The following is a 27,760-nucleotide window of genomic DNA, read 5'->3' on the forward strand; positions in this document are numbered from 1 at the left end:
CCTTAATGTATTGGAAAGAAGGGGGAAAAAAAGTTACCCAAATGAAAAACTACCTTTAAGAAACACCTTGATGCACAACAGTTTGTCAAATGACAGCAGAAGAAAAATGAATCAATCACTGGGCTAGAATGGCAAGATGGCACCAGATTGATATCTCTGTCTCTCAAATGTTAAAGAATGAAAATCTTATGCAACAAATGAGACACCCTGAAACAATATAGAAGATAAACTGCCAGATGTTTCTATTAGAGAAGTACTGGGTCAACATCATCTGTGTGTAAAACCAAATTTCCAAGTTTAATTGAGTTTGGACGGTGGAAAATGAGAGAATGCCTGTTAAGACTCTCTTACAGTATGCTCTGCACAAATCAGTGGGAAAGGCAGAGTTTCACAGTCAGGCACAAACACAGCCACAAGTATCAAGATTATACCCAACTTTTCTATCATCATGATCCAAGACCACATATGCATAGAGCAGAGCTGGTTTAATTAAAAGACTCCAAAGCAGAAAACACACTACTGAAGATTCAATTACTTAAGGCTGTCCTGAAGCTTCCTTCAGTATTATAGGACTGTAGGATCAGTCCTAGTAAGGTAGTCATGCAAGACAACAACAATGCAGAACAGATGCTCTGAAATCACTAATAGTCTTCCCAGCGTTCAGATATCACAAAAAGCTGGCAGAGCTGTAAACTAGAATTCTTTTCAGTGTTTACAATTCCAGCAGAAAAATGTCTGTCACACAGCAAGGCCATAAAAGAAACAGCCCTTCAAGACAGAGAACAGCAAGAATGATAACCTGCTTTACCTGAATTAACCAGTAGTGACAAACCCTCCCCAGGGACTTCAGGCAAAGATAAACTAGAATGAAGGAATGCTGCTGAAAAGAGCAAAGACTTCTTATTTCCTCTCATTTGTTGAGATTTCCTTCCCTGAGAATAAAATTGCAATTGTCCTATGCATTGTTCTTATCCTTCATTGAAAAAAATAACAAACCAACAACACCCAGACTCTCCATCTCTGTTGATGCCTCTTTCACAAGAGGAGATCAACATACACTGGGATATTTGTTACATCAAACATAGGGGAGAAGTGAAAAAAAGAATCTCAAAACAAGCATTCCTAATATTTTCTGAAAAGTAAAAAGTTCTTTAACACTTCCTGTGACAGAAGCAGCATATTGGTGCAGTTAGAGGTCTAGAATCAATGTGTTAGCAGGACCCAAGGTATGTCTCAAACCCGTAAAAGCAAGCTGTACCTAAGTGCAAGTACAATGTAACCACCTGGTTGTATTATTCACACTGCTCTTTGACTATTTAAAATCAATCCACATATTTTCATGTTTTCTTTGGTATAAAGCACAGAACTTTCCAAAGTTACTGTAAAACCAACAGTTTAGGCAGGAAGAAAAATAATATTTCATTATAAAATGCATGTTTTGTTTGCCCATTGCTTTGTGTGCAGCACAGTTACTGCACTGTAGCACTCAACACTCCCAATCCATACTGTGTATCATGGCCCAAGAGCTCAAATCATTTCTCTCTTTGGGCACTGAACTGCTTTGAATAATTCTGCACTGCAAATAATCTGGTTTCCAGAGCTAAAAAAGGAAAGTATTCAAAGGTACAGAATATTTTAGAAAGAAAGAGTACCCAGACATAGTTTTCTTGAATGGGGCTTGGAATTTCAAATCTTCAAAGTCTTTCATCATTTCATCATCAATACTTTCAAAATAGAAGTATTTCAAATCTTTCTATGGTTTGGGCTTTTGCATTTCCAATTTCACTTGCAGTTTGTGACTGGTATTTACTGTCCTGGGTTGAAGAGAACTTTGGCATGGGAAGAGAATCACAGAGTGTGGTTTGGAAGTTCAGAAATTTATGTTTAAATGTATTATTGTTCATTACTGTTATCACAAAACTCTCCAGAGGCCTTTAAAAAACCAACCAAAAAACCCCAAACCAACAAATACAAGCAGTCTAATCTCCAGTGAAAAAAACATAGACATTTCCTGCCAAGGTGCTCATAAATCTTGCAGCACTAATTTAAGCACACACTTCAAAGTGTAGGCAAATGCAATACAATATAGTGATGTCAAGAAATGTGTGCTCTGCTGGTTGGGTGGATAACCCCCTCTCTTGCCACTAGCTCAGAGAGTTGAAGAAAGGCTGTTTTGAACTCCAAATAAGGACACCAGGCTTGTCTACAATTCTGATAATAACAATTTCTTCACTGTCAATTATCTGCAATGTTCTCACATCCCAGACAGCTCCGACACTTAGAAGCAGTTTCAGCTTCTGTGAAGGATTCTGATGATCATATTTCACCATTCCCCCCCTCTTCTTCATATACACAGAAAAAGAAAACTCAAATTGAGTGTTTCTACAACAAACACAGGCTCCTACAATAAACACATCCACCTTTTCAACCTTTCCACTTTCAAGAAAAGTCTTTTCCCATAAAGCAAATTATCCAGCGATTGAGTTCAGTATTCACTCCCAAACTTTAGTCTCTTCAAATATTTGTTCAAATTATTTTGTTCTGCTTTTAATTATTTTAGAGATTTTGGGATTTGACAACACTTTTTTTTTTTAACTTGTTGCCATTTATCATGGATTTTGCTCTCCACAGGGAATTCTGAGTGTATCTGTCATAAAACAATTCATTGACATTTAATTAAATCGATCAAAAAATAATCATTTTAATGATCCCTATTTAAATATTTAAGCAGCAGCTTGTGCAGACTGTACAACTGATGACTGCACAATAACTTGGGACACCACATATGTGCACTCTTATGCATTCAAAACACAGAAGTATGGAACAGTTTAACAACTCCAGTGCAGTGACCACATTCAGTAAGCAACCGAATTACACTGCTGCTCTTAACTTTACATCACCTACTGCCATTGATATCTTTAAATTTCTCTTAATATAGTTTAAATAACTTTGGATGAATCATTTTTAATTATTTCATTTCCCATGTGAGGAAATCTCAGCAGAGTGTTTTAAGTAGAAAATGCAGTATGGACTGCTTTGTCCAAAACAAAAAAAAACATCAAGAGGACTGCAAAGCAGGTGTACTAGCAGAAGTTACTTCTCCTTTAAACACATCCACCACCTGACTGACTGGACATTGAACCTAGGTGTATCTGGTCTCGATTTAAGAAAGTCCATTTGCTCACGCTGAAGTTTCCCAAACTGGACTCAAGTTTTATTACATGTAAACTGCATACTTCTATGATTGCTTCTGCACATTAACCAACCCCCTGAATCAAACTCCACCAAGTCTGAGCCACTGTAAAGAAAGAAAACGTCCACTTCTATGCTATTCAAATTCCTTAGTTTTATTTGGAAGGATAAATTGATCTGCCAATAGCCTTCTGCTGCCATGATTGGACTATTTGCAGGATCCAGACCATCTCGAGGGTCCCAGCATTACACTTCTACCTAGCATAAACTTCTTCTAAACTGCATTCCTTCACTAGTTGTCTCCAAAAGAGATGAAGCAGTCTGCAATGGTTGCCTCTCCCTATTTTGAATTCTTTAGTTGAAGAGCTGCCTGTAATTAAGATTAAAGAGTAAACAGTTTTATTCACATGGCACATTTAATTATAGCTATTGATAATTATAGTCTACACTTACTATAATCTATTAAAATAAATTATATTACAAATATTTAAGCAAACACAATAATGATGTTTCAAATTAAATGAAGTTACTGAAGAAACAGGCTGAGCACCCAAAACCAGAATTTACTGAAGCACTTAAAACCCCCAAACTTTTGCTCTTCCCCCCCAATTTCTATCTATTCAACCTGTCCTGTTCAGTTCAAATGTTGACTCTTTTGAAATTTATAAATGGAGTTTCAAAGGACCAGAAAGCTTGTCTCCATTTTCATCCACAGCCTGAGAGAAGAAAAGGGAAAGTCACATCTGTAACTCTTTACTACAGGAAGACATAAAGTTTCAAAATACTTTGACCATCTTCAACATATCTTCTGGTTTATGTAGAGTTTTAAAGCAGAGTGTCTCAATGAACCATTTACATCAGTGTCCAGAATACAGAAATTTGACTAAATATGACTTCCATGCTACTTGTGCTTTAGTTGTATTCCAATGACCATACATATGTAGCCTAAAAAAAAAATCATAAGCATCCAGTTTCGCCTTGTCTCACTTACATATCCTTTGCTCCACACAGATGTGTAGTTCTAGTAAACACAGCCTTTCAGCCCAACATATTTCAACTAATGGACTGGTGGATGCAGGTCAAATATTCTGCCAGAAACACTGTCTTGTTTAAACAGGGAGAGAGTGGTAGCTGCACTGGTATGACCTGAAAAATAAACACTGGTTCCAGCATTTCTTCAGTAGAAGGCTCACGATAGGTCTCATTTCTCTTCTCAAAAAAACTGTCCTTCCTCATAATTTCTCAGCACTGGTGCAGAGTTCCTGTTCACAGTTGCAGAGGAGAGGGTAAACATGGTATAAGAGAGAGAAAATACAGACTGAGGAGTTTCAGATAGTTCAGTGATCTGTTGCAGGAGGTGGAAGGGAATACAGAGCAAAGTCCCCGAAGGGTACTCCACAAAACTGACCACAGCCAAGTGAGAAGACTTTGAATTTGCTCCCAATATGAGACTAATTTTTGGCTTCAAGTTCCACAAGTCAAGTCAAACTACACTACCCTTACATAAAAGTCCATCTTAAGTAAAATAGAACTGGGTTGGTTTTGTCTTCCAGATGATGAGTCACTACAGAAACATCTCACCATAAAGACCAATTGGCAGCTATAGGAAGCACAAGTATTCCTTAGGAAAGATGCCGCCTTCTAAGTTTTCCTTCCTCAAGGAAATTTTGGCTTTTGACTGCCCCTCTGATACTGTCCTATTTTTCTTTGGTTTTACTACTGTGCACCAGGCAAGCTCCAAATGAGAATGCACAGCAACACACAAGGTCTTGTGAGGTATCATGGAGAAAACTGAAAACAGTTGGTGAAAGTGCATAAGAGAACAGTTTGTGTGTGTTTTCTTTTTGCTTTCTTTCCTTTTTTTTTTCCACAGAAGAATGCACGAACTGAATCTAGCTACATGTTTGTCACAGCAATACCCAAACTGGTTCCTTAATTAAAAGTCACCCTCTTGGGAGAGCATTTGTTCTGCTCACTCCAAAGAAGAAAGTAAAAATGAATCAGTTTAACATAACCCAAGAATATATTATGAAAAGCAGTACCAAATTAGAAAAATCTGAATCTTTTTTCTTGGGATGGGCCAGAATTAAAGGCTTTGACTTACACAAAACACTCTTTTTTTTTCCCTTTAGAAAAATGCCAACATGACAATCAACACATTTCTAATATACACAAGTCAATCTCTTCCAGAAAATTTTTCTGAAAGAGTAAGATGCATTTTTAACTACTTGTAAATGTAGCTCCAGTTTGAAGACTGCTTTGCAAAAATCCTGCCTAATCCAAATCATAACCCAACCATAAACCAGATTCATTTACAATCTAAACCAACATTAAAAATGAGACATTTCAAAGCCCAAAAGCATTGAAAATTGAAGCACAAATGAAAAAAAAAATATCAGTCATAAGACCAGATGCTGAGAACATCTTCCTGAAAGCACTCTTAATGCAGAAAATCTCCATGTGCTTTTACACTGACTTCTGCTCTGGGTTATATAAAACTAGGTCTTTATGCTCTTTAAACACTGTTTTAAAACTAAAACTTCTGGCTGTCTATATTTTCTGTTTGCACATGTCAGTAGTTCACTCCTAAAGCAAACTAAGATTTCTTTACCCATTTTATGTGATGAATTTAACTTTTTTTGTTTGTTTGTTCTCAGAATTAACCAGGTTGGAAAAGACCTGTGAGAACATCGAGTCCAACCTGTCACCCAACACTGTCTAGTCAACTAAACCATGGCACCAAGCACCCCATTCAGTCTCTTCCTAAACACCTCCAGTGATGCTGACTCCACCACCTCCCTGGGCAGCACATTCCAATGGCCAATCACTCTTTCTACGAAGAACATCTTCCTAACATCCAGCCTAAACTTCCCCTGGCACAGCTTAAGACTGTGTCCTCTTGTTCTGGTGCTGGTTGCCTGGGAGAAGAGACCAACCCCCACCTGGCTACAACCTCCCTTCAGGTAACTGTAAACAGCAAGAAGGTCTCCTCTGAGCCTCCTCTTCTCCAGGCTAAGCAACCCCAGCTCCCTCAGCCTCTCCTCATAGGGCTTGTGCTCCAAACCCCTCACCAGCTTTGTGGCCCTTCTCTGGACACACTGCAGCAAGTCAACATCTTTCCTAATCTGAGGGGCCCAGAACTGGACATAGGACTCATGGTGTGGCCTAACCAGTGCTGAGTACAGGGGCAGAATCACTTCCCTGCTCCTGCTGGCCACACTATTCCTGATAAAGGCCAGGATGCCATTGGCCTTCTTGGCCACCTGGGCATACTGCTGGGTCATGTTCAGCCAACTATCAACCAGTACCCCCAGATCCCTTTCTGCCGGGCTGCTCTCCAGCCACTCTGACCCCAGCCTGTAGCACTGCATGGGGTTGCTGTGGCCAATGTGTAGAACCTGGCACTTAGATGTGTTAAATCTCATGCCGCCGGACTCTGCCCATCTGTCCAGCCTGTCAAGGTCCCTCTGCAGAGCTCTCCTACCCTCTAACAGATCAACACCTGCCCCCAGCTTGGTGTCATCTGCAAACTTACTGATGATGGACTCAATACCCTCATCCAGATCATCAATAAAGATATTAAAGAGCATGGGGCCCAGCACTGATCCCTGGGGAACACCACTAGTGACTGGCCTCCAGCTGGATGTGGCACCATTCACAACCACTCTCTGGGCTCAGCCCTCCAGCCAGTTCCTAACCCAGAACAAATCACTGCTGTCCAAGCCAGGGGCTGACAGCTTGGGCTGACAGCTTGTTCAGGAGTTTGCTGTGGGGGACGGTATCAAAGGCCTTGCTGAAGTCCAGGTAGACTACATCCACAGCCTTCCCCACATCCACCAGGTGGGTCACCTGATCATAGAAGGAGATCAGGTTGGTCAGGCAGGACCTGCCCTTCCTAAAACCACGCTGGAACTTTTCCACATGATGGCCACGACCACACTCTCAGTTGGTGCTAGGAATACCTCACTATATTCTAAGGTAACACTGTAACATTGGATAACTAACACAAGACAGCAGCAGATGAGATCCCACACTCATTCCGAGAAAGGCGCAATGGCATAACCCTCCAGTGCCTAAAATCCAGGCAAAACCAAACCAAACAAGCAGCAACAGCACAGCCATTTTCAGGAACACTCTGACAATTGCTTAGTTGGGACACACTCAGGATAAGCTGTAACTGATTTCAGAACTCAGTGAGCCCTGAGAGCCAGCCCAAATCTACTAAAATGAACATTTCTTCACCTTACACCTGTTCTATGCCATAAAATGCTCAGCGACCTACAAAAGAAGTTAGCACAATAAACTCATCCACAGCACATCAAATTATTCTACCTTTTATAGCATACGCACTTCGATAATGGAATGGTATTTGCTGCACAGAGCTTCTTAGATGCCTGAAGTGACAAATGCTCTCTTCAGATAAGCTACACATTTGCATGTCAATACAACAGAATCAGCCACAGATTTACTTCTTTGGCCAGCTACACAATTTCTTTGCTAGGACTTTTCATGACTGGCATGATGAACTAGTGATAGTTTCTCTTGAGTACAAATCAGTTCAGGTTACTAACTGGTAAAGTAAGAGAATGTCAGATTCAATTTAGAGAGCAGGGTACCCTAGGTGAGATGTTTGGGAGGCTGGTAAATCTTCTCACACAACATCACCACAAAAAAAACAATTCTTCAAGAGCATGGAAATGTGTTAAGATGTAAAATTACTGCAGACACAACAAAATGCAGCACCTCATTTCCTCCTAAATTCCTCCACTCCCAGGATAAAATCAGAATGGGGAGGTAACTGGTTAACAGAAGTGATGGTAAATCACCGTAAATGCTCACTGATCAGCAAAATCCATCTAAAAATTTAATGTATTTTAAGCCAAATCTTTTGGCTCACAACTCCACTTGTGCATTTGCTTGTTAGACAGACTGATGATTATCTCAGCCAAAACGTAGATGTGCAGCTCTCCCTAAAGCTAGTTTCCCAACTTTTTGACAAAGAAAAATAAGAAACAGAAAAATGAAGGAGTTCTGGGCATCCTGATTAAATCCCTCTTTAAAATTCTGCAACACATGGAAAATACTTAGTATTTATAATGCAGCTGTAACAAGCTTAAAGTAGAACTTACAGCAGACAGGTAATGGTCAAAGTGTTTGGTGATACAAGATATATTAAGATACCTCTCCTAAAGATACATTTTCCTTCTGGGGACCCAAAAGGATTAGAAGAGACATAATACAAAATCCCTCTACCAAAAAAGCACTGACAAACATCATCTGAATTCACACAACAAGCTTTCACCATACCATTTGTAAGCACTGTATGAAAGGCATTTTACCATTAAGATTTTGCTTCTTTAAATACCTGAATAATAATATAGTTCAAGATACATCACCAACTTGCCAGGAGAGCACAAAAACTGAGCCTTTCCTGGCTCAAGAGACTGCACTGTGATGTTTTAACTCACTGATCAAAGTAAGTTTGAAAGAACTGCAAAAAGTCTGTCACTCCTTGAAGTGGGATGTGATTTGTGTGTAGAATCTTGGGTGGTAGGAGAGTTTCATTAAGACTGCAATTTTTCATCAGCCCTGCTCTCAAAAAACAAACTCTTCAACCCTCAAGACTACACCTGAAAGCAGCAGTAATTCAGGCTGAAGGTGACTGAAGGGAGGTAAGTAGAGCACAATGGTTCATCATCTCTTCTAGTAGCAAAATCCCAGTGGACAACCCCACCACTCTGTCAGGAGGCAGCTTAAAACAATGGAGGAGACACTCCTTCAAGCCCTCCTGTCACTGTGTATTACAATTTGTCCGATTTGAAGACAAAGATACGAACAGAAACAAACAAACAAAAACCCACCACGAAACATATCTAAACATAGCTGAAGAGCAGTTCTGGCTTGGCATGCACCTGACCCAAAGAACACTGGAGCCCATGAAGGAACTCTGAAGACCTATCACTATATGCTTGACTTGTCACTAACACTCTGCACTGGCTACTATCAAGCAGACACTGGGGTAAGAAGAAGCTTTTCTTTGCCTGTTACTGCTGTTCTAAAGTCAAGTGTCTCTTCCTGGAGTATGGTAAGACTAAGAATTCAATTAGTGGCACCACTATGTAGCAGTGCTTACAACGCAGGTTCAGCAGAAACAAGCCACAGACTGAGCTGATCAAATGAAAAGTTCCTACTTTCTTTGCAAAAGGGCAACAGCACGTTTGGGAGAGAGGGTGGGAGAGAGGAAGACCTTTAGGCAAAGACTGAACTAATGAGAACTGCTATTAAATTGCCAAAGTAACAATGCAGATGTTTTAACTATCAAACGCTCAGTACAAAAAGCAAACAAACATCGAGGGATGAAAACGTTCACACTTCAACTCAGCTTGAAGTTAACTGAAGTCACCCTAAGTGAGAAATAAACGTGTAAATTATCAAAATGGTTTCTGATACACCTAAACAACACATTAAACCTGTCCATGCTTGCACAACAATGCACACAGAGGTATCCTGTTATTTTGCCAGAAGACTTAAGCACATTTCAAAAATGGAATACCTTCATACTCTGTAGAACTCTTTTCAAACCTGGATGCTCATGTAGGAAATAAATTTACTGACCTAGCCAATCAAAACAAAAAAAAAAACATTCTTTCCCTTACAAAAGCATCCTCCAAAAACATAATAAAAACCAAAGTGACCACAACTAAGCAGAAAAGGAAGAGTTGAAAGTCAAGGGAATACTGTAGATTTTCCCTTCTGTAAAGTCAGATCTCGCTCTTCAATAAGCATTCAAAAATTTCATTTTGATTACAGTACATCCCTGCAACAGGTAAACTAACAGATGAAAAACATCACCTCTAAATTGAGTTAAATTTCCTAATGCATGTACTTATTTTGATTCATTTGGATATAGATTAAAATAAGCATATAAACAGACAGCATTTTTAAAAGACTATTATGAAGTCACATAATGAGCTGACACCATTAAGTCACCAAAATAACAAGTATGACACATTTAATAGCCAGTAATTCCCCCTTTCTAAAAGTCACCACCTAGCTACTCCAAACTACACTCCTTTTTTTAAGCAAGATGCAATGCCTTTACAGCAACAACCTGTTCCTCTCCCCCTCCGTATCAGCCAAATACTTGTACACCAGCAGCGTCTTATCATCCTGTAGAACAATTCAGATACGCTCCTAGGTTATTCCCAAGTTCAACTACTCTGCTGGTTCAGAGACTAAACAAACAAACAAACAAATAACCCTATGCTTTAACTCCATTATGGAAAGAACTCAAATAAATCCAAAGTGCTTAACTTCAGTTAAAAGGATTTTTGAAGCTTGAAACCCACATGGGTACTGAATTAATTAAGGATGAACAGAAGTGTAGGCCTTAAAAATTTGAGCCCAAATTTGCCACTAAATGTTTAAAAAAAAAAACCCAAAACGTAATGATGTTTACTGAGTTTTAACCCCAATGTGAGTTTTAAAGGTTGACATATCTTAAGATAAATGCAGTATTTAAACCCAAGACTTTTGACTGAACCTCCACCTTTTAATCTTTGTGTTTAACTAAAACTAGGTTTACACCCTTGCAATGAGGCCCTGTGCACTTTTCCCCAAACTATAACAATGCAATCTCCATTTTGAACAATGCACATCATTTCCCTCATTGGAAAGCTAGTTTTGTCTAAAAGCCAGCAAATGCTAGATCCAGTTATACCTCTGATTTTAAGAGCCTGACAATTTTCAGTGTTTATGGTTGGAGTTGTTTTTTTGAGGCCACTTCAAGTTGCATGGGCTTCCTTTCCTCTTAACATCAAGTTATATTTGCAAGCACAAACCATCCTTTCCTGTATATATTTGAAAGGATGTCTTTCAAGACATGCATGTCATTTCCCTTGCTTTTAAATATTAAGTGAATGCTCCATACACTTTTGACATTGTTTGCAACATGTTCTGGTGTATCATGCATTTCTGCAGTCACCAGAATCCCCATGCATATTTGCTAAAGCATCCCCTTGTTACAGCATGTGCTGCCCTCCCTCCCTCCTCTCGCTGCATGTGTTTGTAAGCATCTTCTAATGTTCCCTGCATCCGTGGGGTTGCCAGTCGTTAATTTGCATACCCCTCTCTCCCTGCGAGTGCTTGCAGGCATCCCTTACATACACGCATGGGAGGAAGAATGCGTGAGGACTGTATTTGCAAACCTAGAGGGAGCATGTGGGGTGCCCTCGACTTGTTTTAGTTCATCCCACTGACTCTCTACCTGGGGTGCTGCTGTAGGTGCTGTGGCTCCTGAAGCTGCTCTCAGTGCAATAACTGGCATCGTCCTCATCCTCCATCTCTTCGGGGTAGTCAGAGTCGTCGTCGTCCTCCTCCTCCTCCATTATCTCCTCCTCTTCTTCCTCCTCAGAGTCCTGGTTATCATCGGGGTCTGCCTCCTCTTCCTCTTCGGACACCATGCTCTCTTCCTCCTCCTCTTCACTCTCATGATCATCGTACACCACTTTGCTGATGCTCCTCCTGGACGAGGCAGCCCTGCCTTGGCTGTTGCAGCTGCCTCCTCCGCCTCCTCCCCCTGCTCCTCCAGCCCCAGCCCTGCCCCTACCCTTACCGCTGCTGCCTCCCCCACCAGGGGTGCTGCTGCTGCCGCTGCCTCCCTTCCTCTTGCTGCCCCCCCTGGGGGAGGCGGTGGCGGGGGAAGAGGCCTGGGCAGCCCCGGCTCCCTTCTGCTTGGGCCCCGCCGTCTCCGCCTGGGCCGAGGTCGCCCACCTGCCGCGGCTGCTGCCCCTCTGCCGGGACCTCAGCCCCCCAATAGGGCCCGCCACGGCGGGCGGAGCCGGGGAGCTCGCCTGAGCAGTGGCCGCCGCCGGCTGCTGCTGCTTGGGCGGCCTGCCTCGCCGGCCCCGCATCTCTGGGCGCTGGCCGAGGGGGGGAAGGGAGGGGAAAGGAAGGCTCGGGAGGGCGCTCGGAGTCCGGACAGGCGGCTACGGGGAAGCTCCCCCCCCTGCGAGGGATCCGGGCTGGGGAAGGGGGGCCGCCGAGCTGTGAGGGCCGAGGGCTCAATCCGAATTGCCGGCGTCCCGCTCCGGATCGCCACCGGCCGCCATCTTGTTTCTTCGTCTCTGCCTCGGCTCGCTCCGCTCTGACTGGGGGAAGCGGCGGCGGCAGCAGGCCCCGAGCGCCTCACGTGACCAGCCGCGCCCTTCAGCTGCCGCTAGAGGGCGCCGCCAGTCACGGCCGCGAGAGCCATGTTGGAGCCGGCGCGCTGGGGCGGCGCCGCTCCCCTACCCACCGCCCCCGACGCGCCCCCGGCCCCCGCCCGGCCCCGGGCCGGGCCACCGCCGCTGTCAGCGGCACGCGCTCCACAGGCGTGCGCTGTGCTTTCCCCACCGCAGCTCTCCGCCACCCGTCAAATTGCTGCCGCCCACCACGAGGCCCCCCCTCGGCTCCCCAGTCGACGGCTGAAGCTGCCCCGCCGCTACCCCCAGCACTCTGCTCGGGACTCACCGTCTCCTCACACCTGAATAGCGACGTTTGTTACCGGTCCTCTCTCCCAGATAGACCCGCGGCCTAAAGGGGAGACCCCCGAGCTGCCACACCTCAGCTCCAAGTCCTGTGTCTTCGGCCGGCCGCGCACCCCTGCAGGGGACAGCTGTGAGCGCAGGTAGGCGACAGGCTCTGCCCTCTCTACGCCGACAGCCCGCCAAAACCGGAGCCACCGGCTGTCCCCTCAGGAGAGGCCTCTCTCCCTCACAGAACTGAGGCGGCGGCCGCCCGCCCCCAGCACCAAGCAGACTGCCCCCCGACCACTGCCATATTCATCTCTTGACCTGTTTTACATCTGCTCCCATTATACTGAAACGAACCCCCTTTTACAGCACTAGCCAAGGTCAGGATACAAAAAAAACCAGACTGAGGAGATTACACAGGGCCCCACCATTTGCATTTTTGTCCATCTACTTTCTCTGAAGTGCTGCCTCTGCAGTTCACCACAAAACAGAGATGGGCTTGACCTATTTTCTATTCCCTCTTGTTCTCCTTTTTGCCAGAGCCCCCAAAGGGCTGCAACTCTACATAAGCCCAACTGCACATTTGGGTTTCTAATGCCACCACTTGAGTTTCAGGGTATCAGTTTCCTGAGCAAAAGCAGTACAAAACTGAAAGCCAGCTCAGGACATGCAAACACCTTGCTTTTGTTAAACCAGCCTTCTTTTTACTGCTAAATCTACACTGGAGGAGTCTGAAGTCCTACTACAAATATGTTTGCATTTTCATTTTGTCCCTTGCTTCTGCTTCTGTGTGATGTACAGCTCACTACTGGTCATGCCATAAGCATGCCAGTTACATGTCCAATGTGTAATTTAATTTGCATTCTTCTGTAGTAATTTTTGAAGCACCTTTTGTTCATGAACTTGTTGCTCAGGCTGAGAACTTCATTAAACACACAAACCTGCCACAGCATCAAGCGTGCAACAATGTCACCAGGCAGCAGGGTTTAGCCCAATTTGCACTCTTAGATCCAGCTTTTTATCTGCATCTCTTTTATATTCAGTTGCACTCTTTTATATTCAGTGGTGCAGCTGCACAGGCTCGGAGCCATGTTCTAGACACAGTACGACACTGACACAGCAAGAGTAGCAGACAGCATTCCCTAACCCCATTTACAACTCTGTACTCAATTTGCATTCTGAATCTTTCAAAGTTACCTTTAGATTGCTTATGTCAGGCTAATTTTTGCAACCTCTTACAAAGTTGCAAAGGAGTGTGGTAATTCTTTAAATACATTAATACACAGATACATGTTTGGAGGTTATTCCACTGTTTCCCTTTGTGATCTTGGAAAACACACCTGTGAACTCTGCCATCTATACATTCAAAGGTATCAAGTGTATCTTCTGCACTCATGAGTGCAACATTAATGTAGCATTATGACAGTGTTAACATCGCTACTGTAGATTTTGTATACCTGTAGTAGGTCAAAGGCAGTAAGAACAATTTGTTTCTAAATTCTGCGAACCAGAATACTTTGTCATCCTGTCTCTATCCTATCAGTTGTTGATGTGGAAGTTCTTACTGAATAGGATATAAGGAATTTTCATTTTGTATGTAGAAAAATAGATGCATAGAGAGGTATGTTAACTGTCAGAGTCAGGACTATAAGTTAGTCCTTTCCAACATATAACTTAGGTCAGTACAGAGAAATTAACTGTCACCCCTTAACCTACTCACCTACCCATGTCCACTTACCAGAACAAAACATATTTCCATTAGGAAATTGAAGTTCCTGTTTTGAATCTGCTGGTATAGCTAAATGAGTGTATAACTCAGTAGAATGCAGGAGGAAGAGAAATTTTAGGCAGGAGGCCCCTACACTGCCTCTCTTGTGAAGACAGCTAGAAAGAAATAATCCATCCAAAAGGCACTGTGGAGATGAACAGCTTGGTTCTTCCAAGCCGTTGTCTGGATGAGTTCCTTTCTCGTAGGGTGAGGGAAAGATTCTGCAGCTTGATGGCATTCCTAACCCCTGAGCATATTATCTTGCTTAAATTATTAAGCTGATTTTGTTCAGTCCTTCCCTCCAAGTTACTTCATAACATGTATCAGGCACTGCATTTAAATATTTAGCTCTAGAATCAGTTACTTGTACATTTGTTAAGACACCAAAGTGCTGCTGAGTATGCAGCTGCAGACTGAAGTCAGTCTTGGGCAAACATGACTTTTGCTGGTGTAATACAATATATTACTATTTTGGATGCAATCTTTCAACATCAAAAAGCTTAGAACTTTCTAAAGTGGAAGTCTTGAAGTACAACTAAATTCATTAACTCCATTCTGCAAGTCTGGGCAGGACAGCAGGCTTTGGAGGAGCTTTGAGAAAACAGTTTCAGCTGATGGCAACCTCTGAGATAAAGATTGCAACAAGACATCCTATTAAATAACTGCACTTTGCTTCATCGTTTGAGGAAGGAGTCTAGTTCCTGCTGTGTGCCTCTTCCTTCTCCCTAGCTGTAGCTGGCTTCTGGGTGTAGGTGGGTCTTATCAGATATGAGATGCATCAAACCAGCTTTGCATTACTGTCATGCAAGATTTTAACTACTAACTACCACACAATCTCCTCCCTTCTATTCTTGAAAAAGGAGCATAAAAGAACCTGGCTGGACTGGAAAAGAAGCATAAATGAGTATACTGAAGTTGTGACACCATCACACATAGAACCTTTCTCTGTTTCAGCTAAGTGCATAAATGTCAAAGACATCTTTGGACAAAGTAAAAACAACTTAAAAGTAGAAAAGGCAGCAAACTCAACTAAGTTCAACTGTACTTCATAACCTGACTGGAGAAAAGAGAATGCTGAGGAGGCCAACTCCAGCATAGTCAAGTCACCACCTCTCCTGGTGCAAAGTCAAAAATGTCAGTTCATTTGATGAAGTTACTGCTGAAGCCTTACTGCAAATATCCTAGTAATTCTTTGCCAAGAATCCTGTGGTATTTCAGGATTACATATCAAAACTATACATGAAGACACAAGAAAGCAACCATCCTCTCGTTCAAAAAGAGAGCTTTTAATACACCAGTTCCAAACTTACAACTCCCATGTAGCTACAGAGTAACTGTGCTCTTCCGATGTAGAAAACAACTTTTCACATCCCCAATATGGAGTGCTAATACATCCTTGTCAGGAGAGGAATCACTATAAAATGAATGTGTTAATAGTTTCTGTCACACTCAAATAATTTCCAGCACTTCAATAGAATATGTCTGAGGGTCTTTCTGGTGGTGAAGTCTTTGTAATTCTTGCAAACTTCCTTCAATCTTGTTGAGCTCAGAGTAGAAGCGTACCTAAAAAGGAGAAAACACAGACATTCACAGTAAAATCAATTCTAATTCTTTTCATACTGTCAAAGTGTCTGTGGTTCTGCACACTTTCAGATATTTAAACCAAACAAACATAGCAGCTTTTAAAATCAAGATGAGAATGACAACTGCCATTTCATGCTCAGGAAGGAGGATACAGACATTATTTATTTACTGCATGATTTGTTGTCTGCTCCTCACTCCCCCTTAACACTCATACCCTAAACCTACACTAAACTGAAATAATTATCACAGAAGATGCAACTTACCTGGGCTCTCACAAACTTGTGCATGCTTGAAAGAAACAATTTTGCTTCTGGTAGCATCACAATAACTGTGAAATGTGCATCAAGTAGTACACACATCCAGTCCATGATCTGAAGACAAAAAAGGACACTTACACTTTATGCTATGCAAGTGACACAGATGTTGCTTTAAAAGCTGAACTCCAAAACATTAGCCTCTAATGCAAAGTGGTTTCATATTTTAAGGCAGCATATTTATTTTCCAACAGCACAGAGTGTCTTACAGCTGACTTCATACAGGTTATACTGAGACAATACTTTGTAGGATGAATGTCTATCTCGGTTGCTTTGAGATATTCACAACTACCAGGTTACACAGCACAGAAAACAAAGGAAGTGCAACTCTTACAACTAGCTTCTCACCTGACTTATAGTTGGAGAGCTCATTCCAGGAAGAGCGGTATTAATTTTTTCACTGCATTTCACATACAGATAGAATAAATACCTGAGAAACAGCTGAAAGTAGAAAAGTCAGAATATTTTGTTAAAAGGACAAACATTTAATAGACTAAGGACTTTTATCCTGCACACAGAAATAAAGGATTTATCTTTAATTTTTTCAAAGACACCTGTATGCTACATGACAGTTTTTCTGCTTTTCCTGCACCATATACAGCTAGGTGACTGAAAATTCTCAGCAATATCCACAGTAAAGTTATATTCCAAGGTAGCTATTGCTCCAGTCAGTGCAATTTAATCCAGATACAGACTTTTCTAAGAACTTGGCTAAAAATGGTATCAACGGGAACAATTCTAGTCCCCATCTCACTTTCAGTATCCAACAGTGATTTGCCAGGGGTCAGAATCAGATCAGCATCGTCTTGTGCTGAGCAGAAGCCAAAGATTTCTTTCTCCTAAAAACAGTAATCAAGGTGATGGGTGAGGGCTAACATCAGCTTTGTTCTGCTGTGGATTTTTCTAGAGTGTTGGGTTTTTTTCTTTTTGTTAGCAAGTATGAACATTTTCCAAGATTAGGTGAAAAAGAGGTTTTCTTACTTATATTTTGTAAAATAAACAAGGACTAAAAAAAAAAATTAATAGAAGTTCCATATGGATGTGGAAAACCATCACAGTGTATGAATTAAATCTTATCAGGCATCTTAATTTCATTTTCATGCACTAGGTTGTGATTCAGACTCAAGTTTCTCTAACACAATTGGGATAAAACTCTTCCCTTTCCCTCCCCCCACCAAATAATAACAGATTTAAAACTTTTAAAATATACTTACAACAGCTTGCTTAGCTGGTAGGTTTTTCAGGTGAGGCAAAAGAAATGCTTCACTGTAAGCTGAACACAGAACAGCATTTCTGTGCAGTACTGTTAAGGAAATGGAATTGCAGGGGGAAAAAAACCCAAACAGTTTCTAGAGAGCAAAGTGAATTGTAATTCACGTATTTTTCTAGGTTCTTCTTAAATCTTCCTTATTTCTATACATATAGCAACTGAAACATCACACCACAGCCTGAACAGCTATTACTGCAGCTATCTAACTGGCCAATGTGTTTCAACAGACAAATACTGAAATGATTGATGCTATTTTCTGTTGAGCAGACCAAGTTTCATTACACGTTGCAGTAATACCAGTTTAAAATAGTGCAGATATTTTCTAAAAGTTAATTGTTTTGATTGTCTAAATAATTTTTCTACTGAGTAGGAACCTCTCTTACCAGAGCTTCTTACTGTAACTGCTTAGAGTTTTTAAAAAATTCCAGAAGACACAGACATGTCTTCTACTAATACAAAGTATAAACATTGACATCACATCTAATGCACCGAATTTCCTTTACAAGAACATGGAGGATACAATAACGCTGCCCTCTGCACTCCGACCGGGCACAATTCACCATCACTTGTCAGATTGCCTTCCTCCGTCAATTCAGTATCCCAGGTGCCTTCTTCCTGCTCTGTACTGAAACCATTTTCTACAATTTCACTCTTAACTTCTTTATTGTTCGATTCAATATCAATGTAACAGATGACAGAGTCTAGATCCAAATCTGTGTATTTAAGATAGTCTTCATCAATGCTGTAGAAGGAAATTTCAGATGTTGAATACTTTATTAGCTTTACAATCAGCAATGCCATTAACCCAATACTACAGATTATGAGCTCTTTGAAGCTTGCTACAGAAGACTTATACTAAAATATAGTCTGCAGAATGAATAAAAGGCAGAAAAGCAGCACTACTTTGTGACTGTTAATCTCAAATAACACATGTAGTGCTTTTATTCCAACAATGTTAGTTACGTAGTATTAGCCAGTACATCATGGGCTGATTTAAAGCTTATACCCCATCTGAGATTGTTATTGTGTGTTCTGACTGTAGTGGGACTGCTTCAACCTACAAACAGAGGATTTCCCTCATATTTAGCAATAATGTATCTGACAGTTCTAAGTTACGAAATTAAGATGATCTGGTGTTTTGAATTAAAAATTAATGCTTTTTGCTGTGGAAGCCTAAAGGGACAGTTACAACAGTCTCTTCTTTTGATTACAGTGCCAACTTCAAACTTCAAACTTCATCCTTCTGCGGATATGAGCTCCATTTTTGTTGCGAATGTAAAAGAGTTCATCTTCTATTTTGTGGGCTTCTTACCCCAGGTAAGTTCCCAATACACAGTAACATCAAAGGGTGTGAATGCCGTTCAAGCCAGCAGTGTTACCAAAAGGCACATTTACATAGACATCTTGGAAAAAAGCTGTCAGTCTGCAAGACTGCAACATCCACTGTACTCAGAATGAAGAATTTAATGCACAGTATTAATTGCTGTATTTGGCAACTTACAGCTTTTTTATTAGAGACTTGGTTTGATGAAGGAGGAAGGGGGAAGAGGAATGGAGTGATTCCAACTTACCTTAAAAACATTTCCAAGCAAGCATAAGTAATTTCTTCAGGAATATCTGGAAAGCGCAGTAAGCAGATCTGCAAGAGAGACAAATCCTTCCTCTCCAGAGCAAGAGCCATTAAATCTGGGCACAAACTGCAAGAACACAGAAACAGGCTGCATGGTTCACACCCACTTAAAGCTTCACTGACAACTAATGCTGTAGTGTTAACCTTGTTTTACACAAAAATCCATCTGGGAAGTCTCAGCTCCACCAGAAAACATGCATGAGCACCTCTGATTGTAAATTCTGGTAATGCAAGAGTGCTTTAGAAAGAACTGTATAGCATTATTACTATCATCACCATTACTATTAACTATTCCTCATAATTGAAGTGCAAAATCATCACCTGTAAGACAAGTCATAGGTCTGGACTATTTCCAGCATGAAAGTTCGAGGATAGTACTGTGAGTGTGGTTTACATCTGTTTGTAAGAGCAGTTACTACAGATCCAATGCTGGCTTGCAAGTCTAGTTTCTGGGCTTGTGACATCAATTGTCTGATTCCATCTTCAAATATACTTCTGGGCACATCCTGAAAATGACAAATACTGTGTAACTCAGAAGTACAAGGTGTAAGTTTGAGAACTGTGTTGTTACTAATTAAACCAAGTAGAAACAGACTCGTTTTGAAATTCAAGCTAAAAACCTCCAAACATTTACAACCCCCCCATCACCAGCTGTGTTTTGGTAATCTCTCTCAAGCATGAAAGAGCCAACTGAGGGCAATGACTCTCTCTGGACCAAGGAAAGCAGTACCTTGCAATAACTGCCTAGGGACTGTTTGCCTGCTGCTTCAGTAACAGTAAAGGTGTCCAGCCACAGCAGAGCCCTGGGTACCATTGCACAGGAAGGGATGCACCGTGAAGCATCACAACACTTGCAGGAAGTTTTAGAAAGGAACTGAACAGCTCATTGCTCTATTTGCTAGGAATTCAACTGCTTTCTATTTATTAAATCCAAAATGTCTGCAACAAAATTAGAACCATATATAAGAATCTAAACACGCTTAAAAAGGCACGATTCAGGTGAAATATCCTCCCATTTATTTACTGTAAGAGAAGATTTTCATTAAAAATGAACACATTTGTGCAAGCTATTACAAACCTAGAACCCAGCTATTATAAACCCTATATTGTATAGTTCTAGAACACACAGCTAGGACAAAATCTTTAATTTCATCATGCCCAAATACTATTCTAGCACAGTAACAACATCATCTCACCTGTTTAAGGCAGCTTTGTCAACTTGAGATATGCAAGAGGACACAGAAAAAGGCAACAGCTTAAGGGACAACTAGAACATTCTGAGTGTCTAAACCACTACTTTAAAGTATTTGCTTTACTTACTTTTAGATTTAGTAAGACCTTCCCAACTGATAAGTTATCTGGCTGCACACTAGCAACAGCATTCCTTTCTGATCTTAACTATAAAAAAAACAAACAAAAACCAACCAAAAAGTTATTATTCAGATACAAAGAAAAGGTATGTATTTAAAGATTTCAATCAAGGTGACTAGGACCTTCCTCTGTCAACTTGCTGCATGGATTACAATTGGTAACTGGATTGTAAAATTCCAGAAAAGAGTGAAAACTACAAAGTAAAATTTCTTTTTGCTACAACAGCTAGAATTAAAAGTTGTAGTATGGCGAAGAGACAAGAGAAACAACCCAAACCCCTCACATAGTCCTAATGTAACTTACATCTGTTGTGGACTCATGTTTTAGAGATCCAGACTGCTGGGACTGAAAGGAATCTGCCAGCTCCTCATATCCAAGGGTGTTCCAGTTGACAAATGCAGATACATCTGTGGACAGAAACATGAAACTATATGAAGGTAACACTAAAAGTATATTTATTAAAGTAAATTCAGTAATTCCAGTATTGAATGGCATGACAACTCAGGTTAGGTAAAGCCACAATAAATTCGGCCATTTTTGTGTTTTGGCCTTCTCAGGAACAGTAAGTTTAACAGCCAGGCACAGAGCACAGTGTCATTTCCAGATATTTAGATTAAATTGATTTTAGATGACAGTACTAGAATAATTTTGGTACAAGTTCAGAAGTTTCATGAGGTCTTTTCAATGCAATTATAAAAATTCTTACCAGGGGTTTGCCTGTCCTTGAGCTTTCCCACAGCAGCTGCCAACGATGACGTTTCACACTTGTACATGATGACTGTCAGCACTTTCCCATGAGTGAAAAAAAACTTTTCCTCATAACACCACAACTACAAGATATGAAAACATACTGTTAATGAGGAGATCAACAAAGAACCATGTTCCTGCACAAGCTGACATTTAACTCCTGACTTCAAAATTCAACTAAAAGTCACAGAATTCTGGCACGTTGAGGGTTGGAAGGGACCTCTGGAGATCAACCAATCTAATCCCTCTGCTAAAGCAGGGACACCCACAGCAGTTGCCTAGGATCACAATCTCCAGGTGGGTTTGGAATCTCTCCAGAGACAGAGCCTCCACCACCTCTCTCTGGGCAGCCTGCTCCAGGGTGCCAGCACCCCCATGTTCTCCCCACATTCAGATGGAACCTCCTGGGTTCTGGTTTGTGCCCACCACTCCTTTTCTTAAAAGTCAGTGACAGATTTTAAATTGGTTTTGGTAGGTTTAACACTTACTAGCAGGCATTAACTGCTGATTTTAAATACAGAAATAAGAACCATTCTGTTGAGTATTTTCCAGGGATGTCTTAAAGTACAGCAGCTGTTCTAAGGCATTAAGTCCATTCGATTTTTATTATCTTTAAATTCCCTTTTGTGCAATTCTAAGACAAGACTAGTCAGCCATTCTGTGCCATTAGTGCATTTATTACTGAGGTGTCATCTTATTTATCACTAATTGAAACCTGAACATCTTTAACATTAAGGGAGATGCAGGGCTCATTCAGGCTGTCAACTGCAAATTATTCTAACAGAATAGACACTGGCTGGATTTTCTGCTTAATTACCAATTCCAAATAATCAAGACTATCACCAGTGACAAAGTTCTGGATTATCAAAGAAATTGCCACAGGCCACGTTCTGCCACTAAATCTTCTAACAAAAATGGCTCTTCAACTGGTCATGATTAGTTATGTTTCAGAAGTTGGCATTCACTGCTCTTACAGACAGAAGCAGAACTTTGAAGCCCACCAGTTTCTTTGCTGCTCTCAGGCCAAATGAACAAACTTTATGGACCACAAATTGAAGAGTGAGCTTACTTGTCCACTAGTTCTCAGGGGCAGTTCCTTTGAAGTCTGTAATGTCTGAAATTTTGTATTCCATATGGTTAGGCACTCTAGGGAAAAGAAGAGGTAAATGTCACAAATCTGCCAAAGCACCATAAATGCTACATTTGCCTTTGCTTTCAGTTAAACACACTTGAAGAAACAGAACTAACTGTTTCAAAATATCTAGCAATGTATTCAACACCAGGCATTAAGTCATTCTGGCGAGATCTCAAGAAAAGTATCTGAAGATGAGTTAGTTTTCCAGTGAAGAGCTTCAGCAGGAAGGACAGCAGTCAGTGTGGCTACCAGTCAGGAAGAACATTTTGTCATAAAATGCTATGTTCAGTGACTTCAGTTTCAGTGATCCCATGCCTCAGAAGTTTAGGCATGAGACTGAAGTAATGTTTGAGATTTCTTAGAGAACATTAGGTCTCCTTCCCTGCATATATCCTTTTACGAGTGTCCTAGTCCTCCTTTTAATTCCCCTCCATTCATGAGGAGTTCTTCATCTCCTCAATTGTTTGACAAAGAGTATGAAAGCAAACACTGAAACTCAGTAACACAGTCCTGCAACCCACTGTGCAGTTTGCTGGTACAAGGTTTCCTTCAGCCAGTGCTCTGAACAGCACAGCACATTTAATCGACTAAATACTAGTTTCGAGAGCCAACTAACATTTTCCTTGCACCATTTCTTCCTTAGTGCTCTGCCTAAGGACATTTTAGACTCTATGACATCTTAATCTGATTTTTCAAGTTACCTTTGGGTTCTTCATCAGATGCAGTTAGACTTCCCAATACTGCAATGTGGTCTTTATCAAGAACGACGAAAGAAGTTCCTTTTAGAACACTTCCAGATACTGAGAGGCTTAGTAGTAGTGACTTGGGCAAAATTTGCTCTTCCTCTTCAGTATTTTGCTGCAGAGGTATCAGAACTTTGTATACACAGTCATTGGAATCTGCCAAACAAAGGTGATGATACTTTCATCAGCTATTATTGTGGATAAACTCTTTGATAGGATGTGGCAAGAGGACATTCAAAGGGAACAAAACCCAGTGAGTGCTAAAAGAAGAAACACTACAGGATATTCAAAGGGCACGCTATGATGCAAGGCAGCAAAATAAAAGTAGAGCTATCAGGAGATCTGCAGGGTACAAGTAATAACAGTTAGGAACAGTCAGCCTCTGCAGCCATTATAAGATCAGGAAGATTAAATTACTGCTACTAGCTAGAAAGAAAACAGCAATATTTTATGCCCTCCCAGACAATTCTTTGCTTTATTATCACATTCCCTTAGAAAATATAACTTACACAAACACAGAAGCGTGATTATGTGGTTTTTTATATATGCTGTGAAACTCATTGGCTTAGACAATTCCTGTTGTTCAAGCTTGTATTTGTGTAGAGTATTTGTTTTCAGTTTCTGCACATAGACAAAAAAATCCCCATCCTAAAACAAAAAAGAAAAGATTAAGTTTTCCTTCAATTCATACAAAGGAGAGAGAATAGAACACTGGGAATCAGTACTGCTTCATTAAGCAAAATTACGGATTCGTGTTTTCTATTGGACATGCAGCATCATTCAGAAGCAAATGGATTCACAGGAAGAAGCATTTGAATAAAGACACATTCATGTATAATTCTTTTTTAAAATCAAACATAAATCCCATTGAATAGGATCATAATAAGCAGGTATTTGAGGGCAATGAAGAATCATGATTGTCTGCTAAGAGCCAGGCTCCTCAGCCCTGAAAGCAACAAAGCTTCAATGTAACTGATGTATGAGAAAGTACATAAATAGCATACTCAGTAAGTCAGGATAATGATTTCACTAAAAGCTCTGAAAATCCAATGAAACTGGTGATGTGTTTTTGGAAAAGCTCAGATTTGCTGCAACAGAAGATTTTGAAGTACTCAACTCACTTTCTCAGTAGTGAAAATTAAGACAGGGTGTTTCCCTTCCATAAAAGCTTCACTCCACCTAAAAGCAGAAAGCTGTATGAAACATCTAAATCCAAGCACATGCTTAAAGTCATTATCACTACTCCTTAGGCAGCCTCTTATTTTAAAGACATCTGTATAAATAATTTTAACATCTTAAAAACATTGTGTTGGAAAAAAACCCACACAAACCCAAGAGCTCAGTCTTCACATTTCTCTCCACTCCCTCAAAAAACGGAAACAACTTTCATCCTCATCATCAATTCCTCTGAGCAAGAAGCAAGGTTCATAAAGTTGTGTCACTTACTTGATGACTTCATCTGAGATAATGTTTTCAATTTCTTGTTGTGGAGCTTCCAAAAGGACATCCAAAGTTCGGACACCACCTCCTCTGAATAGCACCACTGGCCCTCCATTGGGTAGTGAATGTATTCTGTGCACTTCAGCTGAAAGCTGCACAGGAAAAAACAATTTCCATGTTCCTCAGTACATTACCTTGGAAGGCAAGTGTCTGATCCATGAGGATTTTTTAAGTTCTTTCAATAAATGAGTAAACAGAGGGGTGATGAACACAAAAGATTCCTAATAATGCAGGCCTCAGTAGTGACCATTTTTCTGAAATGCTATGAATATGGTAAAGCACTGCTCAACAAAAAGCCAGGAAAGCATCCCAACGAGCATCACACTTCTGAATCACAACAGAAAAAACATAACCGAGGGTAAGGACTCCAAAGAATTGTCATGCAACCTGACTCAAAGTGCTGTTTAACACATCAGAACAGAAAAACCTCTACTTGAAGATAATTTACCATCTTTAAAGACAATCCTCTGAAACTTGGGCTTGAGATACAAATTAAGAGTAATACTTTGATGATGAAGTCTCTCAGTCCAAGTGGATTCTTTACAATACTCCAGCACATCATGAAGCACAAGTTAAGACAATGGTCAGCTAAAATGTACCATTGCCAGTGCCATGAAAACCAGCATCTCTCCCCTCCACCAACATAAAAGTGAACACTTGGAGACTTACTGTTGCTTTGAATACTTTGTCCAAGTTAATATCGTCATTCTTCCATATTCTCAAAACCTTTAAGAGAAGCATCACTTTTTAAGCACAGTAAACCAGTAACACATGGACTTCTCAGCACTGAAAATACCAGCAACTGCATGTCACTGAAACACAGGAGGAAAAGAGACAGAAGTATTCACAGCAAACTGAATGGAAACTGACCCAGGGAGAGTCTGCAGGGGAAGAAGCAGAAGCAACAGGGAGACAAACCAAGCTCAGCAATCTTGAATTGAAAAGGAAGGACAGGGAAGAGCAGGATTAAGGAGAAAGACACAGCAGAATTCTCAGTGAAAGTCTACATGTTAAGAGACATGACCTGAGGTGGAAGGGAATGTTTCAAGAACAATGAAAGGTCAGGAAAGATACTGCATCAATAACTACAAAAAACAGCTGAAGGTTCAGCATGTGCTGAGCAAACATTACCAGCACACACACATCTACATGCTACCTACACTCACCCAGAAGACTCACAATATCCCTTTAAGAAATGGTAAAGGATCTCACCTTGTCATCATGGACAGCTATATACTCATGAGTTTCAAAGTTGCATACAACTGGACATGTGAGAATCTGCCCATGTTTGACTGACCAACAGCCTAGTGGCTTCTGATCTGAAACCTGGAAGAGACAGGACAATGACAATTTAATTTGATTAAAATATGGCACACATTTGGGATTCTCCTCAGGGCAGACTGGAAATGCAGGGCAGCCACAAATGGGAGCTACTACAGCCAGAGCTTCTGATTGAGCATTCCTGCTCCTGATTTTCATACCAATAAGTTCAGAGTAACATGAAATAACTCCTCACTAAGTGCAAATTCTTTTCACATGAGAAATAAGTGATTTGTAATAGTCAGAAAGGATGTGCCATAAAGCACAGGCATGAGGCATGGCTTTTCCACAATGACGGTACTTTTTCTCACTAATACAATCATACATGTCTTTTCCTATTTCAGTGTCAGTTATTAAAGCTATGAATTGTGCTGTCTAAACTCACACTGCATGTGAGTTACAGCTGGCTGCTCTGAGGGTGCTCAATGCCTTCTCAGCCTATAGCTACACTGGACGCATTTATCAGCATGTTTATGTTCTCCACTAGGGTCTTGGTAGCAGGAGGTTGTATCATGAATCCACACAATCCCTATCCCCACGAACATGAAAGCAAATTAAAGATGTAAACCAAATTATTTATTACGATCCACTGAAATGTATGCATAACATGGTTTTAGTTTCAAGTGCTGCAAACAAAAAATCTTTTACCCTCCAGCCAACAGAAAAACATCCAACAAACTGACAGCCGGACAAAACGCTCGCCACCCGGCTACCGTGAGGAAACGGGACGTTCCCTGCAGCTTCGGGATGGAAGATTTCTTGCAATGGGGAATGGAGAGACAAAATCAGCTAGAGGAGAAAAATACAAGCAACGGCCTAAGACGACACCTGTTTCGGGAGCAGATCATCCAGGGGATGAGGAAAAGCGCAGGTCAGCAGGGCCGGGCCGGGCCAGGCCGGGCAGGAGCCCCGCTCCCGCAGCCGGTGCTGTCCCGAACGCGCCCGGCCGGCGGCACAACGCCAGGCCTCCGCTGCCCCGCCTCCAGCCAAGCCACGGCAGCGAGGTGGAACGGGCACATGCAGGTGAGGCGAAGCGTGGGGTGTCCGGTAGCAGCTCGCACCGGCCACTCTCTGGACACGCCGCCCGGGGCTGGACAGAGGGCGGCCCCGAGGCTCCGCCGCTGCGGCCCTAACGGGGGACCCTCACACAGGCCGGAGCTGCACGACGGCGGCGGCAGCCATGCCTCCCGACGCCGAGGGGCCAGGGCTGGGCTGGACGATTACCTTAAAGAGCGTGGTCGTCCTGCCACGGTCGGTGAGCAGGACGTGGTCGGGGTCGGGGCCCGGCTCCAGAGCCAGGAGCCCACCGCCGAGGCCGACGCCGACGCCGCTACTGGGACTCAGCCCGCAGAGTGTGAAGCTCTCGCACAGCGCCGCCATCTTCGCGACCCGCGCCACCTCTCGCGAGACTTGGCATGGCCAGCGGCCCGGTGCGTGACCTGGCGGTGGGGAGCCACTCACATGCGCTGCTGCCCGGGGTGGCGGAAGTTGGTGCACAGCTGTGTAAGCTGTTGACCACACTCGGGGAGCGTGTGTTGCCTGCACTGTAATCACGGGGTCCTTGCACTGGCATATCTGCTTGCTTCACGTGTAATTCCACCCTATGGAGGACGCACAACCTCACTTTGGTGGCTAGAACTTGTTGCAAGTGGAACATGGCCCACGCATGCTTAC

The 27,760-nt window shown here is 41.8% G+C and overlaps 2 protein-coding genes and 1 long non-coding RNA gene across 15 annotated transcripts in view; 1 reads left to right on the forward strand and 2 right to left on the reverse strand.

Annotated features, from left to right (window-relative positions):
• BPTF (bromodomain PHD finger transcription factor) overlaps window positions 1–12,345 on the reverse strand; it is a 55,381-nt gene extending 43,036 nt beyond the window's left edge. For 9 of the 11 annotated variants that reach the window (XM_068151109.1, XM_068151111.1, XM_068151110.1 and 6 more), the window contains exon 1: window positions 11,459–12,344. In XM_068151109.1, coding sequence (XP_068007210.1) covers window positions 11,459–12,104 — 646 coding nt within the window. In that variant the 5' untranslated portion in view covers window positions 12,105–12,344. Of the gene's footprint in view, window positions 1–11,458 lie in introns of all 11 variants that reach the window. The other 2 variants (XM_068151104.1, XM_068151103.1) reach the window with 1 other exon arrangement.
• A 182-nt stretch (window positions 12,346–12,527) lies between these two features.
• LOC137447532 (uncharacterized) overlaps window positions 12,528–27,760 on the forward strand; it is a 48,240-nt gene continuing 33,007 nt past the window's right edge. For all 3 annotated transcript variants that reach the window (XR_010988881.1, XR_010988880.1, XR_010988882.1), the window contains exons 1-3: window positions 12,528–12,859; window positions 18,854–18,957; window positions 20,969–21,078. This is a non-coding gene — a long non-coding RNA (uncharacterized lncRNA). The remainder of the gene's footprint in view (window positions 12,860–18,853; window positions 18,958–20,968; window positions 21,079–27,760) is intronic.
• NOL11 (nucleolar protein 11) lies at window positions 15,738–27,481 on the reverse strand. The gene is made up of 18 exons (XM_068151119.1): window positions 27,311–27,481; window positions 25,979–26,092; window positions 25,436–25,492; window positions 24,713–24,858; window positions 24,388–24,445; window positions 23,776–23,914; window positions 23,225–23,422; window positions 22,458–22,534; window positions 21,348–21,471; window positions 20,945–21,048; window positions 20,591–20,668; window positions 19,592–19,776; window positions 19,212–19,337; window positions 18,161–18,382; window positions 17,585–17,663; window positions 16,719–16,811; window positions 16,320–16,427; window positions 15,738–16,035 (listed from the first exon to the last, which is right to left on the reverse strand). The coding sequence occupies exons 1-18, from the start codon at window positions 27,464–27,466 to the stop codon at window positions 15,922–15,924; spliced, it is 2,178 nt and encodes a 725-aa protein (XP_068007220.1). The 5' UTR covers window positions 27,467–27,481; the 3' UTR covers window positions 15,738–15,921.

The sequence above is a fragment of the Melanerpes formicivorus genome, unplaced genomic scaffold (genome assembly GCF_026170545.1).
Source record: "Melanerpes formicivorus ecotype bairdi unplaced genomic scaffold, bMelFor1.0.p_v2 SCAF_21, whole genome shotgun sequence".
NCBI classification, from domain to species: domain Eukaryota; kingdom Metazoa; phylum Chordata; class Aves; order Piciformes; family Picidae; genus Melanerpes; species Melanerpes formicivorus.

Excerpts from the sequence above, each read along its gene's own strand:
- NOL11 (XM_068151119.1), bottom strand. The coding sequence starts at position 27,466 with ATGGCGGCGCTGTGCGAGAGCTTCACACTCTGCGGGCTGAGTCCCAGT. Across the intron at positions 23,915-24,387 it reads TAATTTTCACTACTGAGAAA|GATGGGGATTTTTTTGTCTA; the intron begins GTGAGTTGAGTA and ends TTTTTGTTTTAG. Across the intron at positions 16,812-17,584 it reads TACCAGCTAAGCAAGCTGTT|CTGTTTCTCAGGTATTTATT; the intron begins GTAAGTATATTT and ends TTCTACTTTCAG.